The sequence below is a fragment of the Helianthus annuus genome, chromosome 4, assembly GCF_002127325.2.
Source record: "Helianthus annuus cultivar XRQ/B chromosome 4, HanXRQr2.0-SUNRISE, whole genome shotgun sequence".
NCBI lineage: Eukaryota > Viridiplantae > Streptophyta > Magnoliopsida > Asterales > Asteraceae > Helianthus > Helianthus annuus.
The window spans coordinates 199,778,548-199,798,181 of NC_035436.2; the positions used below are offsets into that span (position 1 = coordinate 199,778,548).

The 19,634-nt window shown below is 36.9% G+C and overlaps 1 protein-coding gene and 1 long non-coding RNA gene across 11 annotated transcripts; one reads left to right on the forward strand and one right to left on the reverse strand.

Annotated features, from left to right (window-relative positions):
- Nucleotides 1–1,173: 1,173 nt before the first annotated feature.
- On the forward strand, nucleotides 1,174–4,665 carry LOC118491208. The gene is made up of 3 exons (XR_004890828.1): nucleotides 1,174–2,865; nucleotides 4,270–4,334; nucleotides 4,448–4,665. It is a non-coding gene; the product is annotated as an uncharacterized LOC118491208 (long non-coding RNA).
- Nucleotides 4,666–5,602: 937 nt separating this feature from the next.
- Nucleotides 5,603–11,787, reverse strand: LOC110937875 (putative serine/threonine-protein kinase). Of its 10 annotated transcripts, none has more exons than XM_022180330.2 (8): nucleotides 11,436–11,787; nucleotides 10,585–10,835; nucleotides 8,957–9,062; nucleotides 8,690–8,802; nucleotides 7,863–8,073; nucleotides 7,539–7,776; nucleotides 6,597–6,747; nucleotides 5,603–6,201 (listed from the first exon to the last, which is right to left on the reverse strand). In XM_022180330.2, exons 2-8 carry the CDS (start codon nucleotides 10,624–10,626, stop codon nucleotides 5,893–5,895), a joined length of 1,170 nt encoding a protein of 389 aa, XP_022036022.1. In that variant the 5' UTR covers nucleotides 10,627–10,835; nucleotides 11,436–11,787; the 3' UTR covers nucleotides 5,603–5,892. The 10 variants fall into 10 exon arrangements, with proteins under 10 accessions (XP_022036022.1, XP_022036023.1, XP_022036021.1 ...); XM_022180331.2 differs by having other exon boundaries at nucleotides 10,585–10,840; XM_022180329.2 differs by having other exon boundaries at nucleotides 11,407–11,787.
- Between the last annotated feature and the right edge of the window lie 7,847 nt (nucleotides 11,788–19,634).

Consider the following 19,634-nt stretch of genomic DNA (forward strand, 5'->3'; position numbering starts at 1 on the left):
CACACAAGAGTTTAGTAGCATATTGGAATATTGACAAATAAAGTTTCACTAATCATTGGTGTGAGTTTCAAAATTTCACCATCATTTATTTAGGCAACCCAATCAACACCAATTCGGTCATTTTATATGGCCGAATTGCCCTTCTAGTTAGCAGAAATACATAAAAAATGACTAAATTGCACTTTTTATTCTTTCGTTTGAAGATTGGTTCAAACTAGAATAATTGTGCATACATGACTATAACTATAGTGTCTAGTTTGACTTCATTAGTATTTAGCAGTTTTGTCATGTGCAGTAGAATTGTAAACATGTAATGTTTGATCATCTTTGTAACTCTTTTAAGGAAAAAGTTAACCAGTGTATTCATTGTATTATTATAGTATGTTAACATTTTTTTACTTTTTATTCTTTCGTTTGAAGATTGGTTCAAAGTTTGGACCGGAATCAGTTATATCAGTTTAATTAAATTTGAGTCGGTTTTATGGATTTCAAATCGAATTCAAGTCAGTTTTCGAATAGGGCATACAAATTTCTCAACGTAATACAAGAACCTGAAAATCTACCGATGAAAAGCCCTAGAGGCCATGACTCATTCACAGAAGCTGTTTATCACATACACAATAGTTGTGACAAAACAGTTTACTCTCATACCATTTATATAATAAAAAAAGAAGTAAACGTAGATAAGAGGATACTATACACTGTTAATAAACATATAAAGTCAGGTATGAAGTAAAAGATTAGTAGAAAAAATATATATAACATAAATAAAACGAAAAGAAATGTTATCTTCAAATAAATGTGAGCATATAACAGGTGTGTAATTGTGACGGCTTGGTTGGTTGGTAAGTCAACGGGTTGTGGGTTGCATTGTATAACCCAAACATGACCCATTTTTTTTTCTTATTCGTGTACAAAACAAGCACCCTAACTCGCATAGTCACACATACTTAAAACTGTGTAACCTATGCACGACCTATATAACCCATCAATCTAAACATGTCAAACAAATTAGCGAGTTGGCTGTAATAATCAACTTATAAACGTGTTAATCAAGTTGGTGAATTATAAAAATTGGTTTAAGGGGTCATTAACGGGTTAGTGAGTTGACCTATATAATTAAACATATTGATGGGTCGACCTGTTTAACTAAGCAGGTTAAATTAGGAGTTATATTTTGGAAACCGGGGTTTACAGTTGACACCCTAATTAATATCTATTAATAAAGCCCTGGAAATGAATAGTGATTCTGCGTCGTGGTTTGTTCCTATTTACCTATTTGGCCGGTCATCCCCTCTTCAGACACGTGTCTTCAATCTTTTAACCCCCTTATATGCCGCAGAGAGAAAAATGGATAAGAGAGAGGGGCGGTGACCACCGGTGACCAGAGGGTCACCACCGTCACACCACCACAACGATCACCATCGGGTGTCTCTCTGCTGTGGGGTTTTCTGAGAGTGTGGAAAGACATGGTTGTTGATCTATAAAACTTGGAGCTGGCCGGAAAGACAGTGCGGTGGGATGGTTCGTTTCTCGGCTATTGGACACAAGGCGTCGCTCTACTATGTCTCCCTGTCGGCGACCGATGACCCACCCACCACCAGAGAACCGCCGCCGCTCGACCGTTTGGTTCGTTCACTCTTTCATACTTATTTCTGTATTCATGTGAGAAAATCACAAAATTTGCTATTTGGGGTTTCTTGATCTTGCAAACAAGAAATTGGGTTTGCTTAGGTTCTCTTCTTTGTAAGTGAAATATTGAGTTTGTTTTGGATTGGCGTTGAATCTTCAATTTGGGGGTAATATTTACCGCCATTATCGAAAATTTTAGGATCCGTGATCCACATAGACTGTATACAGATAAAATGATCTTCAGTTATACTCTATTAATAGAGTAATACAAATGAACGGTGGTTTTGGTCTTGGTTTGTTCTGATTGACCTATTTGGGTCGTCATCCTCCCTTGAGATGCGTGTCTTCCAGCGTACACCTTACCCATATTTAAGAAGAACGAGGGGCGGCTACCAGAGGGTCACCACCGGCGGATTCTGGCAGTCTTGGTGGTGGCGAGTTTCAACATAAAACCTTAGCCGACGTTTTAGGCGATGGGGGCTGGCATTCTTGCGAGGTTTCGGCCTTTTGTCTACCAGACAATGATGCTGGCTTGCTACATGGCATGGCAACTCCGTTGCAACCGTAGCGCCAGTGAGCGGGTTCGATAATGATGATCTTTTCGGATCTGAGTCGATTGGTGTTCGTGATTTCGTTTTTTGTTTGCTTAGATTTCCGAGATTGATTGATTAAACGATTGTGTTGGTAGTGGTGGTGGAGTTGGAACTGTATGATGAAGGTTGAGTTGGTGGTGGTCAAATATTTTGGTGTCCTAATTGTGTTGGTAGAGGTGGTGGAGTTGGATGTGTTGGTAGTGGTGGTGGTGGAGTTGTAGCTGTATAATGTACGGGTTATATTGATGGTGATGGTGGAACCGTTTGATGATATTCGTGGCAATCGTTTCCTTCGTATTAACGGCTGATTGACCGCATCGCGGAGCGCGGGCGAAAAAAAATCTTGCTTACATCTTTGGTGTTAGATGGTGCCGGTGGTGGTCGGCCTTGTGTTGAGGTCGCTGACACCACCTCTATTTGTCAATGTGTGGTCGGGGATCTGTGTCATGGCTGCGTAACTCGGCAAAAACCTTATTGCTGGTGCACGGTGTCGATTAAATCTTTATCTAACTCATCAAATTTTTGGTGGATATGGTTGGCTTGGGTTTGTCGTTCGTATCACCTTATATATGTCTTATGGCTGTCATGAATTCATACATATGACTCTAAATTGGATGTTGAAGTTGTCTTGGCATGGCAGGTATGGATTTTGTTTTGTTTTTTTTTTTTTTTGTGCTTTCTGTACTTTGAGAACATGAACATTGTACCAGAGAAAATTGAATAGGCCGTGATGATAATGATATATAAGAAAAACCGTCTATCTTTGTTGTTTTGGCGTGGCAAGGCAAAAGATCAAATACAAATAATCTTAACATACTAAACATACAAATTGAAGGAAAACCCAAAAAGACAAGGTGGCATTTTTGTAATTACCACCAACTATCAAAGTTACAACCAAAAATACCTAAAAAAACACAATTTTTTTTAACATTTTTTATTAAAAAATCGCTACATTTCGTTAGCAAAAAAAAAAAAAAAAAAAAAAATTTTTTGGTTGCTACTAAAAGTAGCGATTTTTTAATAAAAATGTTAAAAAAATAAAATAAAATAATTTGTGTGTTTTTTTTTTTTTTTTAGATTTTTTTAGGTTTTTTGGGGGGTTTAGTTTTTAGCATTTTAGCTTGGGTGGGGGGGGGGTTAGGTTTTTTTAGGTTTTTGGGGGTGGGGGGGGTTAGGTTTTTTTAGGTTTTTGGGGGGTGGGGGGGTGGGGGTTTAGGTTTTTTTTTGGGGGTGGGGGGAGTGGTTAGGTTTTTTTAGGTATATTTGTAGAGTAACCTTGATAGTTATTAATAATTACAAAAATGCCACCTTGTCTTTTTGAGTTTTCCTTCAATTTGTATGTTTAGTATGTTAAGATTATTTGTATAAGAACTTTACCCGGCGTGGCAATCCGACGATTTGCAGCCACGATGAGGTAGTATATCTGAGCCTACGAATACCCATCTAACCAAATCAGATGTATTCATATTGGAAGTTCATTGTCGATGATATTGTTGTTGGTGCTTCTCTTTAAGAGATTATTTGGGTTTGTTTCTTTCTATCAGTTTTGTTGCTTTATGTTATAGAGACTTTTGAGGTTTTTGTTATGGTTATGTTGAATTAATCAGTTTAACGTGTTTTAGTTAGTGTATTTAGTTGTCGACGTTTTGGTGCAAGTTGTATGGACATTACCTTAGATGCTTTGAAAACATAATGAACATGAACATTTTAACAGAGAAGAAAATTGAATGGGCCATGATGAGATAAGAAAAATCATCTATCCACGTTGTTATGGCGTGGCAATCTGATGATTTGCAGCCACAATGAGGTGGTATATCTGCGCCTACGAACACAAATCTAACCAAACCTGATGTGTTCATATTGGAAGTTTACTTTTGATGATGTTGTTGGTGCTTCTCTTCAAGAGATTGATTTGGAATTTGAAATTTTCTTTCTAACTGTTGATTTTTAATCCTATCATAAGAGAACTCAGAACAGTGACTTCTTGACGTGACAGTTTAATTGAATTTGTGATGACTTTTTCAAACTTTCTCCAAAATTTTAGGTGCAAGCTACAAATCCGAAGAAATGTTGTGTTCGACCTAAATATTGTGTTCGGCCTAGCTCTGGGTATGTGTTTCCTAACTTTACCTGCAATGTCAAATGTTTCTTTTGTATGCCTTTTGTTTTTATAAGAAAAACCCAACACCGTTTTACTATTGTAAATGAATTTTTTACTGCAGGTTTGTTTTTTTTTTATGGGATTTGCACCGGTTTGATAATGGATAGTTCAGGTGGGTAATTAGTGTTAGTGGTTTGATATTGGTCACTTTTAGAACTATTTTGTGTCTGCTTTAATAGAATTATAGAATATTTGGTTCTTTTTAAAAAAGTTATCTTGCTGAAATTTACAATGTGTACAAATCTGTCAAGTTGAGGAAACCAAGCGTGAGTTGCTTCAGCAATTATGGGCAAGTCTTATGATAATAGACCCTACATGTTGAATAATGCACATCAGGTGATTGTTTAATGAATACATCATCTTGTATGTTTTGCACAAATCTATTTTTTAAATCACATGATCTCCATCAGACTCTTGGTAAATAGGGGGAAAAACTCATACACCATTACAATGGATTCTCTCTAATTCAAAATTTTATAGAACGCTAAAGTATTATGTCCGTTGCTTTTGTGTTAAAAATAAATTATTTTTTTTGGTTTTAATAAAATCACCAAGTCAATCACATGATGACATACTCCATTTTTGTTTAATCCACTGAGGGAGCCAATGATATCCATAACAGACCATAGCTTTAGTTGACCTGATGGACTTCATTTGTGTAGGACACAAATTCAGTTAAACTTTTGGAAGGTAAATAAATTTCTCTTTTAACAAGATTTGCTTATTCGATTTAGTGTTTTAGAGCTCAAATTTTCGATCAAAGGAGTTGTCCATCGACCAGTAGACGAGTTTTGTAGCTCTTCTCCAGGCATGAATGCCTGTCCAAGTTGAGACGTTCATTTAGCTTTTTCCATCATTACCTAATTTAAAATTTCGTTATGCTTTATGTTGTAATAGGTTTTTGTATATCATATGGGTTAAAGTTTTGATACTTGCATATTGAGGTTTTTGTGTAGTTAAACTTAAATGACAGTAGCTTTTTACTTTTGTTGAATTTAGCGTCTCCTTTTTTGTTTGCAAGACTCTTATCATCAGCCGTTCTTACATGATTTTCAAGATAACCCTTTCCGAATCACTATTTTAGCTAAAATTCAAGCAAACAGAGACCATTCGAGTAATTTACACCCGTGAACTGCGACTCCCTATTTAATTAACCCGGTTTACCCCGCGCAACGCGCGTAGAGGAATAACCCTAGTTTACTATAACACTACAAAATATTGAACCCGGGGTTAACATCCCCAATTTTTATATATTGAAAAAGAATCTTTAAATACTCCATGATTATGCCCATCCCATATCAACCCAATGAATTTAGACAATATGATACAATATACTCATAATCAACTCCATCCGAATTTCGACCTCAATGCCGGTCGAAAGGCTGCTGTTGTAGAAACAGAGTTCCATTGCCACATCAGCCGTCGGCTACCAATGACAGTTAAGACAGGCATCCCGTCTTAACTAACTCCTATCATTCTATATATAATTTCAGCTTATAAATGTGTTCATCTAGGGATTACTTGTGTAATGGTGCTAGGAAAAGAACTTATTAGACGGCTCGTGGACGCACCAGACGTCTTTTTGTTGTCGTTAGAATCTTGGAAAATTGCCGGTGGTGTAAGTTCCTTTTCGTTAAGTTTAATGTTTCTTGACAACATGTCGACAACTTGGCTCATCAATGGCCTTCGGTTTGCCGTTGCTTGAGTACAAAAAAAGGCCACTTTTATATACTTAATGACATCATCCTCGGGATATGTTTTAAGGTCGGGATCTACGAGCTCTAGAAGTCTCCCCTCTTCGTAGAGCTCCCATGCCTGTGTTATGCGGAAATTGTTAAAATTCATATATATAGTTTTTTGAATTTTTATAAATAAATGAGTTAATTACTGTTTTCGTCCCTGTGGTTTGTCAAAAATCACTATTTCAGTCCATTAGTTTAAAATTTGCGATTTCAGTCCCTGTGGTTTTACTTTCGTAACCATGTCAGTCCCCGTGGTTTCACTTTCGTAACCATTTCAATCCATTATTCTGTTAAGTACCGGGACTGAAATGGTTACGAGGTGGACTGAAATGGTTACGAAAGTGAAACCATAGGGACTGAAATCGCAATTTTTAAACTAATGGACTGAAATAGTGATTTTTGACAAACCACAGGGACGAAAACAGTAATTAACTCTAAATAAAAAAATATGGTTTCAAGACGACTTACCCATTCCAATAGAACTTTCTGACTTATACCCCAGGTTGATAGTGAACTGCTTCTGCCGCTTATTGTCTCAAGCATGAGGACCCCAAAGCTATACACATCGGCTTTCAAAGTCAACCGACCACCCAATACATATTCAGGGGCCAAATAACCGCTGAAGGGTAATAACGGAATTTCATCAAACAAGATTCATGTAGTAAACAGAAAAAAAAGCCATTCCTAATGATCACAAAATTGAGAAACTAGCATTTTAGAGTGTTTGACTTTGTAAAGTGTCATGTTTTACTTTTCATTAGAAATTAACCATCATTTAATATGAATCAAAATTTTCAGAACTGGTTGACCCGTGAACCAACTACATAACTAGTTCAAAGGTTTATTATTCCGCATCTGGATCCAGAAGATTTGAAATCTAGTCATTTTCATCCGACTCGTTAACTCCATTTGTTAACGTTAAGTCATGGGTATTTTCGTCTTTTTAGACATTTTTTGTGATGATTAAAAGGTTTGGCTGGGGAGAAAGTCAACAAAGGTGAATATTTATTTCTTATAGTGTTTTTTATTTTAATAAAAATGTCTAAAAAGACGGAAATGCCCCTCATTTAACGGAGAAAAAAGGATGGAGTCAACGAGTTGGATGAAAATGGCAAAAATTCAAACCCTTTGGATCCAAATGCGGAAAAACAAACCTTTGGACCCAAGTTGCAAAACTGGCCAAACCTCAGGGGGACAAAAATGACATTTTACTCTAAAATTTTAAAATCATTTATGGCATCATCCGATTTTTGAACCCACTCCGGCCGGTCCGTCCAGTGGACCGGTAAGTTGGCCGGCTCATTGACTGGTCTGGTTATAAAATCATAGGTATGTGCAACTTTGGACAATTTGAAGAAATGTAAATGCATAAAACTATAAAAGAATATGATATTAGTAATACTAACTCACGTTGTTCCGGCTAGTTTTGTGCTTATATGAGTGATGCTATCAGGGAAAAGTCTAGCCAATCCAAAATCACCAATTTTTGGTGTGAAATCCTTGTCTAGAAGTATATTACTAGCTTTAATATCTCTATGCACAATATGTGGGTCAAGTTCTTCATGAAGATATGCAAGCCCCCGTGCTGTACCAATCATTATCTTCGATCTTTGTTCCCAATCGAGCTCTATAGTATTGCTTTTTTTCCCTGTAATAACGTTATAGCATACTTAACAGTTAACACTAAACTGAAAGAGCAAAAATCGTTGTATAGAAGTATATTATTAAGCTTACTTAATAGTGCATGGTCAAGGCTGTTATTTTCTACAAATTCATAGACTAAAATCCGATGAGTTCCTTCAACGCAACATCCGATCAACTCAACGAGGTTTTGATGTCTGACATTTGATATCGCATTAATTTCTGCTAAAAATTCACGAACCCCCTGTTTGGATTCAGCAGAAAGTGTCTTTACAGCTACTTGTTTTCCATCCTTGAGGATTCCCTAAAGTTTCGATCAAAATTCGTTATTAACTAATGTGTTTAATATCATTACAGTCTGATAATTTGAATAATGCGATTTAGGGTCTTGTATGCATTATTAATACGCTTTTGAGATAAGTGAGTTGAGATTTTCAACTCCCGTTTACACCGAAAGTACATTGGTATTTGGTAATAAACGTGCGCAAATAATATGAAGAAATGACTAATGGAGAAATATAATAGAATTGAGAGTTAAATGCCATTTTAGTCCCTGTGGTTTGGGCCATTTTGCCAGTTTAGTCCAAAGGTTTCATTTTTAACCTGTGGGTCCAAAAAGGTTTCACAGTTACCATTTTAGTCCACTGGGTTAACTTCATCCATTTTTTCTGTTAACGAGAAGGCCAATTCGGTCATTTTATATGGCTGAATTGCCCTTTTAGTTAACAGAATTACATACAAAATGACCGAATTGGCCTTCTCGTTAACAGAAAAAATGGATGAAGTTATCCAAGTGGACTAAAATGGCAACTGTGAAACCTTTTTGGACCCACAGGTTAAAAATGAAACCTTTGGACTAAACTGGCAAAATGGCTCAAACCACAGGGACTAAAATGGCATTTAACTCTAGAATTGAGTACCTTATAAACCACCCCAAAACCTCCTCGCCCTATCTTGGTACTTCGATCAAAGTTATCTGTTGCTAGTCGTAATTCTTTATATGAAAAATTCCTGACATTATCAAGAGAATAACCTGCACAACAAGTCAACAACTTAACGTTAGCTTAACGCTTTTTTGATAAGAGTCCACTATACACGTAGAAAAATTCCAATCTTAGCCGACGAAACAAAAGCATGTTGGAGTCTTCTAAATGAGATTTTATCACTTCAAATCATCAAAATTTTACCTTCCAATTCCCTATGAGTACTTGTCTCTTTCTTTTGTACACGCGAGGAACCAAAGCAGCTACAACTCATGTCTGGTTGATTTACAATCCAAATCTCACCCTGGTACAATAAGAAACATTTTAATTAGATATACTTATGGATAAAATGTATGAATATTTGTATGGACTATGATGGTTTTATAACCATTGGGTGTCAGCCCAATGGCCACCAGCCCGCATTCTAACCCGGAGGTGGCGGGTTCGAGTCTTGCTCGTTCCCAATGCCCCTACGGTAGCGGATTTACCCCCAGACTCAGGCTTGCCGGGTGGCGGTCTGCGAGGTGGGATCACCTCGGCGGTTGGGAGGACCGTGGAATTCCCCCCCCCCCCCCCCACCCCCGACTATGATGGTTTTATAGAATGTGATTTGGAGGAGTTTGTACAAGTACAATTTCTATATTGCAAGTTGCAACAAGCCAGATTACCCTATGTTTCAATTATTACTCATTTAAAGCAACCAATAACTTAGCTTCTCTTTCATCTACTGCTTCTCCTTTCATCCATTATTGTACACTGGCTTTACTAGCTTCCATTAAAAGTAGCATCACCACAACAATTGAAATATCTCAGTGGAATCAAACCGATACCTATTACCTATTGCAATTCGCAATTCATCCTGTGATCTAACCACTAAATACCTAAATCTGTAATCGAACTGAACAAACACGAACAAGGCCATGTTCGTGTTCGTTCGTTAAGGAAATTAACATATTCACGAACGCATACCGAACATTAGTTTATGTTCGTGTTTGTATATTAAGGAAATTCAGTTGTTCGCGAACAGTTCTTGAACACTGGTCTCGAACACAAACGAATAAAAATGAACATAAACGAACATTTAACTTGAAAATAAAAAATAAAAACATTGTTAACCTTAAACATTGGACATAAGTAGTTAAATACAACCATCAAATGATAAATCAACACACAAGAAGTCTACTACAACCACCAAACGATGAATCAAATTTAACTAACTTAGACATAATTATTTCAAGTTTAACTAACTTAGACATAATTATCCCAAAAAAAATTGTTTTAGCTAACTTAGAAAAAAACAGGGTTTCAAGTTTTCAATATGTTTAGATAAAAGGTTTACTATTTATTATTTTTAACATAATCAAACTAACACTAACGTTAACAAACATATTACCCGAACGTTCACGAACGCAGTCAAACGAACGAGACCTTAGTTCGTGTTCGTTCGCTAAGCTAACCAAACAAATTTTTTTGTTCGTGTTCGTTCCTTAAGGTAATTGAACGAACATAAACGAACTTAACGGTTCACGAACTATTCGCCGACCAGTTCGTTTACATCACTATACCTGATTGATCAACACAAATCAAGCACTTAATACGGTTAAATATCTAATTGATCAACACAAATCAAGCAGTTAATACGTTTTTTTCAAGTTAATCATCTCAGATCTAAGTTAGGGTTTCAATCATCTAAAATTCGACACGAACAAGCTCGTGGAAGCAAAATCAAGCTTAGATTCACAGTTTCTAACTTGAGGAGCTAGTTAAAACGAAGAGGAATCATGAAACAGATTATGAATTACTTTTTTATGCATGAACTGATCGGAACATACCGGAATTATGAACGGCGATGACCGGAGAAATTTAAGGAACATGACAGTTGCAGTTGCATTCCATCAGATTAAAGCTTGATTTTCAAATATAATAAGATTAATTGATGGATGATTTGGGCGAATGCATGGTAGAATCTTTCAATTATTGAAATGGTTTGATTGTTGTATGATTGTAACGTTTGCAGGAAACGGTCATACGGTGGCACAGTTGGTCTTTTGCACGCTCTCTTTTCCAACCATAACAGCTCATCCTGTACTAATACATAAGTTTATAATTACAAGTTTTGTCCTTTATGTTTGCATCAAATTTCAGGCGCTGTCCTTTAGCGCAAAAGTTGACAGGCGGTGTCCTTTACCTTTCAAAATCTTGCACGTTTTGTCCTTTAGGCCAAACCCAGTTAGATTTTTTGGTTAAATCTAGTCATGTGCAAGGCACATGAGGGTACTATTGTAATTTCAGCATTCAAGGGGTTATTGTGTAAGATAAATTATATCAAGGGACTATTACGTAAAAATAAAACAAAATAATTTAAGATATTATTTTCATAACCATATATATATATATATATTTCTGAAATTAGGAACCACCTATCACCACCATCCTCCACCTCCACCACCACCACTACCATCCTTCATTATCTACAACCACCATACAATCAGACCAAATTTGCACTTTTTTATCCCAAAATAAAATATTGATTTGTGCATATCAAAACCCCAAAACAAATACCAGATTCAGCCCAAAAACTTGTGCAGATCAAAACCCCAAAACAAAACAAAATATATTTCAAACATAATTGAAGCTGGTCATAATTGAAGTACCACAAAGAAGCTGGTCATAATTGAAGTACCAGAAAGAAGCTAGAAGCTGGTCATAATTGGAGTGAGCTCAAACATACATCTCAATGGTGTTTTGTGGCCAAAAAGAAACCAGGCAAATCACTCACCGCCGTCGATCACAACATCCCACCGTCGCCGCACCTAACCCACCACCACAACCACCCCTTCACCTCCACCCACCACCCAACGACGCCGCACCTAACCCACCACCACAACCGCCCCTTCACTTCCACACACCACCCAACGCCGCCGCAACCAAATCACCCACTGCCGCCGCACCTAACCCACCACCACAATCACCCTTACACCTCCACCCAACGCCACCGCAACCAAATCACCCACTGCCGCCGCACCTAACCCACCACCACAACCACCCCCTCACCTTCACCCACCATTAAATCACCCACCACCGCCCCTAACCCACCACCACAACCACCCTTCACTGCCGATTGTGTTAGAGAGAGAGAGAGAAGAGAGAGATGGGTACTTGTCGTCGCCCCTTCAGATTGTCTTAGAGAGAGAAAAGAGAGAGAGAGATGGACCTTAAGTTTAGAGAGAGAGAGGGACTTTCAGGTTACGTTTGAGAGAGGGAGAGATATTATATTTTTTTTTATTTTTCATTTTATTGCAAATTAGTCCCTAAACATAATTTGTTTTACACAATAGTCCCTAGAAAATGAAATGACAACTGTACCCTCATGTGCAAGGCACATGACCAGATTTAACAAAAAAATCTAACTGAGTTTGGTCTAAAGGACAAAACGTGCAAGATTTTGAAAGGTAAAGGACACCGCCTGTCAACTTTTGCGCTAAAGGACAGCGCCTGAAATTTGATGCAAACATAAAGGACAAAACTTGTAATTTACTCTTGAATTATTGATAATAATATGTTTATGTCACAATCAATGCTCTTATAAAGTTTTCAACTTTCTTAGGGTGAGAGGGGCACTCCTCTCTTAGGAGAGTCCCATCTCTTACACACACCCAATCAGCACATGTCACGTCAACTCCCATCTTAAGTCCCCATTTTGCACTCAAACATTGCATCACTCCACTCACACAATTATTTTTTTTTATATAAAAGAAGAAAACAATATGATTTGTGGAAAAATGGTGGACCCACATTAACAACCAATCACCCCCTCTCTCTCTCCTCTCTCTCAAGCGGTGACCACTTACCGCTCCAAACACTCACCACGCGGTAAACCTTTGTTGGTGGCGGTGTACCCGCATGGTGAAAGGAGTCCCCGCATGGGGTCACCGAAGGTGCCCCGCTTACCCTTACTCGTTTATTTGGGAATTGGGGGACCAGTGGTGGATCTAGAAAATTCGCCAAGCCGTAGCGTTTTATAAAAAAAACAGTAACGAAATCGAAAAAACGTCAAATTTTTCCTAAATTTACACTCATTTTACACTACCGCCGGAGCGCCAAGCCGTAGCGGGGGTTTCCCCTTGTACCATGCTGGATCCGCCCCTATGGGGGACTAGTTTTAAAAATCGAATGGTGTCATTAATAATTTAGTAATATACCAAGGTTATCGTCAATGTTTCAAAAATCGAATAGGATTTTGAATTAGTCTTACTATCGGCCTATGGTGGTCAGGTTGATCGAACCGGATGTAAGAACCGAAAAATGTTGTAAATACTATAAAAATAAATAGTGTAAAATTAAAAATTTAAATCAAAACCTAGTTCAATCTCCCAATAAATCCAGTATAACCTTTCGGTTTTCCGGCTTGACTTGAATCAAGACTGATGGTGTAAACCGGACTATCCAGACCCCCGGTTCCCGGTCTGACCGTCAGTTCGGTTTAGTTTTCAAAACAATGGTTATATTGAAAACCTTTTTATTTGCATAGCACAATAAGAGAAGTAGATGTGTCTGATAACTATCACACAAATTTGCAATCTTTTGCTCATAGTAATCATTACTCACCTTGGTTCTAAAGTGCTTAATCATCGTTATTTAGGTTGCTTCTTAATTAATTTTACATCATGTAATTAAACATTGAAAAAATATTAAAATAATCAAAAAATTTATTCGTTCATATTTTCTTACAATTAACCTATCTTGTGTCACATATAATTTCAAAAAGTATTGGGCTATAATGATAAATGTATACATTTATTCTCATACGCTTGATCTCATGAGAAATTGACAAGGTTATTTGTAAAATGATTAAAGGTATGTTATAACCTAAGAGGGAAATAAAAACGATAAAAAAACAAATACGATTATATATTTTCTAACCTACATGTTATAATTATAAATATAACAATTGAAGAAAGCCTTTTCACTGTAGCGAACTTTTTATTGCTAAAGTGGTCCACATGTCATCTCTTTATTCGTCCAATTGTCCAAATTATTGTATGTTTTCTTTCTGGGTTTTGTTTACTGAGTTATTGACAAACACCAAAGCCTCTTCAGTCCCACACACACTAAAACACATACTAGCCATGCTGCCATGGTTCCGGTCTGAGATGTGGTTGCATGATGGTGGTTGGGTTTTCTTACTTTTCTGAAATCTGAAATCCGGAGTCAATATTGATAAGTTTATATTTTAAGCAGAAACAGCTGAGCGAAAATATAGTCTTTTTTAATTATATAATTTGTATTTATTTACATTTAGGGGCTGTTTGGCAACATCTGAATGATTAAGTGCTGAATCAGTAAGAAGTCTGAACCATTAAGTGCTGAACCAGTAAGAGGTCTGAACCACTAAGAGCATGTATAATGCTTAACCGTTCAGAGACAAATGTCTGATCAATTCAGATTAGAGGTTTTAACCATTCAGACTCTGTATAAATCTTAACCATTCAGAGGCAAATGTCTGAACCATTCAGACATCTGCTCGTGAAACAAACAGTCTGAACCATTAAATACTGAACCAGTAAAAGGTCTGAACCATTAAGAGTCTCATCAAGAGATAAATAAAAAGCCCCTTAATTTACTATTATATAATATGTTTTAGAAGAAGTTAAAATAAGAAAGGATAAACAAGGGCTAATGTTATGTAATTTTTTATGTTATGAAAAGCCTTTCAACTGAATATTGGTATATCAAAGTTTTTAAACTTGTCTCAGATATATGTATTTTTAAACTTTTTCTTTAACTTGTATGTAATGTAGATTATTTGGTGACATGAAATACTGCATCAATTTTTGACTTATTTAAATACAAATTAATATTTTCTCATATGATAAAACTATAATTGTTCATGTCTATATTACTTAATCATATTGTGACACTTTAAGGGACAATAAGTTATTATTTTATTTTCATAAATACATGTATTTAAAGTAAGTTTAGTAATTAATATACAAAAATCGGACTGAGAGATCATTTTGTGTAAAATAGCAACCTGTGTTGGTTTTTAATAGTATTAACTCAATCGAATAGTTATGACCTACAAAAATTTAACTTTTTAGCCTTTCATTATGATTTTTTTTAGTTTTTATGTATTCTAGCAGAATGATAAGAAGTGCTTGTAGAAGTTTTTTACAGAAGTATTATGGTTTTTAAGGAGTTCGTCACCCATGGTGGCGGACACTTGAAAATCTGACAATATATATTCACGTGGCAAGCAAACTCTTTGAATACACAGACATATGGACTATTAAAAATCTGACAATATATATTCACGTGGCAAACAAACTTCTTGAATATGCTGACATAATAAAAGTAAAAAACGAGAGTTTACTCATTTGACACGTGGCAAACAAACTCCTTCAATAATATGCTGACATAATAAAAAAAAAAAAAAAGAGTTTACTCATTTGATTAGTGATCTCCAATTGAGTGTGCTCATTTGACTAAGAGAACTTGAAAAAACAAAATAAAAAAGGATCAAATTATGATTTTTCTAGACCATCTAGAAACTAAAAAAATCCTTTAACTATGAAATGGGTAGAAGGAAGAACAAAATATGAAATGAATATTTCTAACCATGTACTAAAATATAAACATAACTGCAGATATTAAATGGTGACAATATGTTATTATCTTTTCATGATGATTGTATCCTTTAATAATAGCACTGACTGCCAATGATCTCTAGATCAAGTGGTGGAGAGTTTGTATTTCTCTTGAAAGATACATGTTTAACTCCTATTTGGTGCAGAGTGAGATACTGGTGGGCAACGATATGAAACCCAGGAAAAGCTGGGTTGGATCCTTGATCCAAACGGATTTTACCGGTAATTTCACTGTCATGTCTACAGGCGGGTAAGTTACCAGGTTTTTCCCAGAATTGATGGTGGACTCGGGATACTCTCGGAGTACTCTATTGTCCAGTGGGTGCCCCAAGAGTGCTCGGGCTTGATTTTGTTGGCGTTTAGATAAAAAAAACATACGGATTATGTGAGGACAAGATGGGATGTTTGGTTAAGAATTTAACATGTGGTCTAGAATTTTTGTTCTTTGTACCACAAAATGTCAGTTGACCATTCAAAAAGTCTAGTTGGTTTTAAGGCTCTAACCAATGCAGAAATCCTATAGCTCCACCGTAAAAGGACAAAGCCTTTTGTTGTTGGGTTCACATTTTTACATTTTTAATTTTTTTAGATATAGTATTTATTTTCATTTCATATTAAAACTAACCATCACAATCTTTGTTTTTTATTGACCGACTCTTTAAAACGCACACTTTTGAAGACAGGGCCGGAACCAACTACCTTGGTGGTGTAGGTTTTGTATTTCAACAAGACTGTGATAGTTTTCTGAATCGTATAAGAGTTCATGTTCAAATTAAAGGATCTCATGTACATACATAATAAATAACCGGATAACACACAAAAGTAAAAAAAAAAGTTCGTTAAAAAGTTACTATGGCGGTATGGCCCTACATTACTATTGCGCATAGTAAGACTATTCGTAGTGGAGTAACGTCTCGAGTCACATCAGCTTTGAGGGGCGCCATACACCAAAACGCGGGTGCCAAAGAGGATTTCGCCAAGGCCTAAATAGGTATGATTGGAAACGGAAGATGGGGCCACCAACTCCAACCAATCACCATTTTCTTTATTTTTATGCTTTAATTTTTAGTCAAATCAATACACTCTTGCGAACAAGGGCGGACCCACATAGAGTGGTCGGGGTCCCCATACCCCAATGCTTTTTAAAAAATACTAGTAGATCCAGCATATTAAATTTTTCAAGGACACCATAAAAATAATTAGGTGGACACCATAAAAATAGGAACATAATGAAAACTAGTCTAGTGATAATTCCTCCTCTTTACAAACAAGAAGCCACATGTTCAATTCTTGTATAGCCCTTTTTGTGTGTTGCTTTTTCTTAACACCAAAAAACAACCAAAACAAACATCCAGAACACAAACATGCACACACCACCAACACAATGAATTTGAATTTTAAAAAAATGCAATGTTTTTTTTTTCTAATTACATTATATATTTGTTACATGTTTCTTGCCCCAGCCCGAATGATAGCCGACCCGAAAATTTTAACGTTTCGCCGTGAAAATTTTGAACACCGAAAAAAGTGGACCCCATTGAAAAAAAAAATCTTGGGTCCGCCACTGCTTGCGAATGTGTAGTTTAGTTAAAGCCTTACTGTCAACGGGACATTGACGTGGCAAAAACTTTTGCACTTTTTAGTTAAACCATCACAAATAGTCTAAGTACTGAGCATATCAATATGATCGTTGTTAGTTTTGAGCAAAATTACAATGCTTGGTAGTAACGTAACACTGACCGTATCATTGTAACCCCTGTTAGGGGGTCTACACTTTGGCCTTAATTGATCTTAAGTGATTTCGGATATAGTAAAATGACATTGATGAGACTAAAATAAACGACTATTGTCACACCCCCAAAATACCACCTAGGGAAAGTCCCTGTTAGGCGTGCGGCATACCAATAACGAGCCACTAATTACATTGAACGCGCACAAGTTTCAAAATAAAATCTGTTGATGCACTTGTGTCTGTACTTTGTCTGTATTTGGTCACGATGTAAACGATGTCCTTGTCAGTCCTGTAAGTTGACCAAGTCAACCGTCCTCCTGGTTTGACTTGGCCCAACAGTTAGAAATATGTTTGTGAAGTGTCTGAGTCGAAGGATGAGCAATCGAAGGATTATGTCTATCCTTCGATTGGCTCGAAAGATAAACCACGAAGGATACGGATGGACTTCGAAGGATAAGCTATCCTTCGAAGTATATATAGATCCTTCGATGGCCATTGTGGTCGACAGATGGTCCTTCGGACAATCTGTCTAATCTTTCGGTCAGACCTGCTGTGTATGGGTATAAATACCCATGAAGTGTGTTGTTTTTAGATGAGACTTGAGAGACTTGTGAGATAGATGCACACATAGAGAGAGTTTGAGAGCATTCTATCAAAACACACACACACACACTAGAGAGTTTGCAAGTTAGATTTGTAAACATTGTGCTTGTAACCGAAACCTTCATTCGTATTAATACAGTGGTGTTAATCGGTGAACCCTTGTGTGTTTGTGTTTATACTTGTCTCATCCCGGTTTGCTTGCTAGCTTGGATTCCGCACTCGCTAGTGGGTTTGTATAACAAGGTTTAGGTTCGTCATCCTCCGGAAAGGGACCTACAAGTGGTATCAGAGCTAAGGCTCTTTACCTTGTTTAAAACCGGTTTTTGTTCAAGTCTTGGGTCAGTTTTCGTCAAATCTGCAGATCTAACAGTCACCGTGTTCTTGCTGTGTTCATAATGTTCTTGATTTCTTCATATCTCGAAAGATCACAACAGAATCGATAGATCAAGCAGTTCTTCGAAGGGTCATCCTTTTATTATTCGAAAGATCATTCTATTTCGAAAGGTCAAAACTGAATGTGAAAGGTCACTACAACAGAATCGATAGATCATCTATTTGTTCGAAGGGTCAATTTTTGTTTTTCGAAGGATCAAGCTAAACTTCGAAGGATCAAGATAATTGTTGTTAGTGGTGCACCTCCCAAGGTTCACTGTCCAAGGAACCGCCAAAATAGACTAATCAATTTTGTTGTTTGCTTTTTGTGTTTTGAAAAGAGTTACAAGAATATTATATTTGCATGCCATACTTGTTTGGTGGATACTACATACTTTTAGCCGAAAGTGGGTATGACAAAAGCAACTATGTGTCAGTGAAGAGATAAGACTTGAAAAGCATGTCCATAGTGTCAGATGATGGAAAGTCAACTTATTCTTGTTTTCGAATGATTATTAATTATTTCGAAGGATAATTCCCCCCAACATACTTCGAAAGATATCTTCATATTTCGAAGGATCAGTTATCACAGATTGTGGGGTCCGCCAAAAACAATTGATCTAATATTAAAATCACAGACACTTTCTTGTGAGATAGTGCACCGCCCAAAGGGACTGTCTTTTGTTGATTGGTGTTGAAGAAAAAGGCCAACGGCCATGTGCCTCAATTAAAAGATATTTTTTTGTGTGTGTGATCACCTCACAAGGCGCCGCCCCCAAGTGACCACTAATTTTTGTTGTTTGTTGTGTGTGTTCTCGGCCCAAGTCTCGGCCCAAGTCACCGCCCCAAATTTCGTTGGTTGTTTTGTTTGTGATCACCACCTTTTGCACCGCCGAAGACTCTTGTTTGTTTGCTGTTGGTAGTCACGGCCCAAGGCACCGCCTTCCACAATAATTAATAATTTTCAAAGGCCCCAAGTGACCAATAAAATTTTGTTGGTTGGTGATCACCGCCCAATGGTAACCAATTAATTTGGTTGTTTGTAGTTGGGGTTTACGGCCCAAGGAACCGGCTCCACAAGAAAATAAATCGAAGGATTAGTCATTAAATGGAAAATATTTGTTGTTGGTTGTTTGTGTTCTCAGCCCAAGTTTAGAAAATCACAAAGCCCTCGATTAGAAAATCAACTTACAAAAGATCATCTTTCGAGACCGGTTTGGTGTTTATCTTTCGTGTGATCTTTCGGTTGATCCTTCGACAGTGGAAAATACACGTGTACAAATTTTATCTCCTTCAAGGGCCGAATCTCACACACCATCTCGAATTACTGCAGAAATGGGAACAAACGGTCAATGGGATCCATCCGCGTGGACTACAACATCCTTGGCTCCGCAATCATCTGATACGCAATCATCTGCTTATCAATCTGAAATAGATTTCAGGAATACTTGGATACAGGCTATTGCCCCACGTTCAGCTGCCATGATATCTGCAAATCAGTGGGCATCAGTTACCAATCAAAGGCAAA

Coding starts and splice junctions, on each gene's coding strand:
- LOC110937875 (XM_022180330.2), bottom strand. CDS start 10,626: ATGTTCCTTAAATTTCTCCGGTCATCGCCGTTCATAATTCCG. Junction 9,063..10,584: donor CATCGCCGTTCATAATTCCG/GTATGTTCCGAT, acceptor TGTTTCTTATTG/TACCAGGGTGAGATTTGGAT. Junction 6,202..6,596: donor AGAAAGTTCTATTGGAATGG/GTAAGTCGTCTT, acceptor CGCATAACACAG/GCATGGGAGCTCTACGAAGA.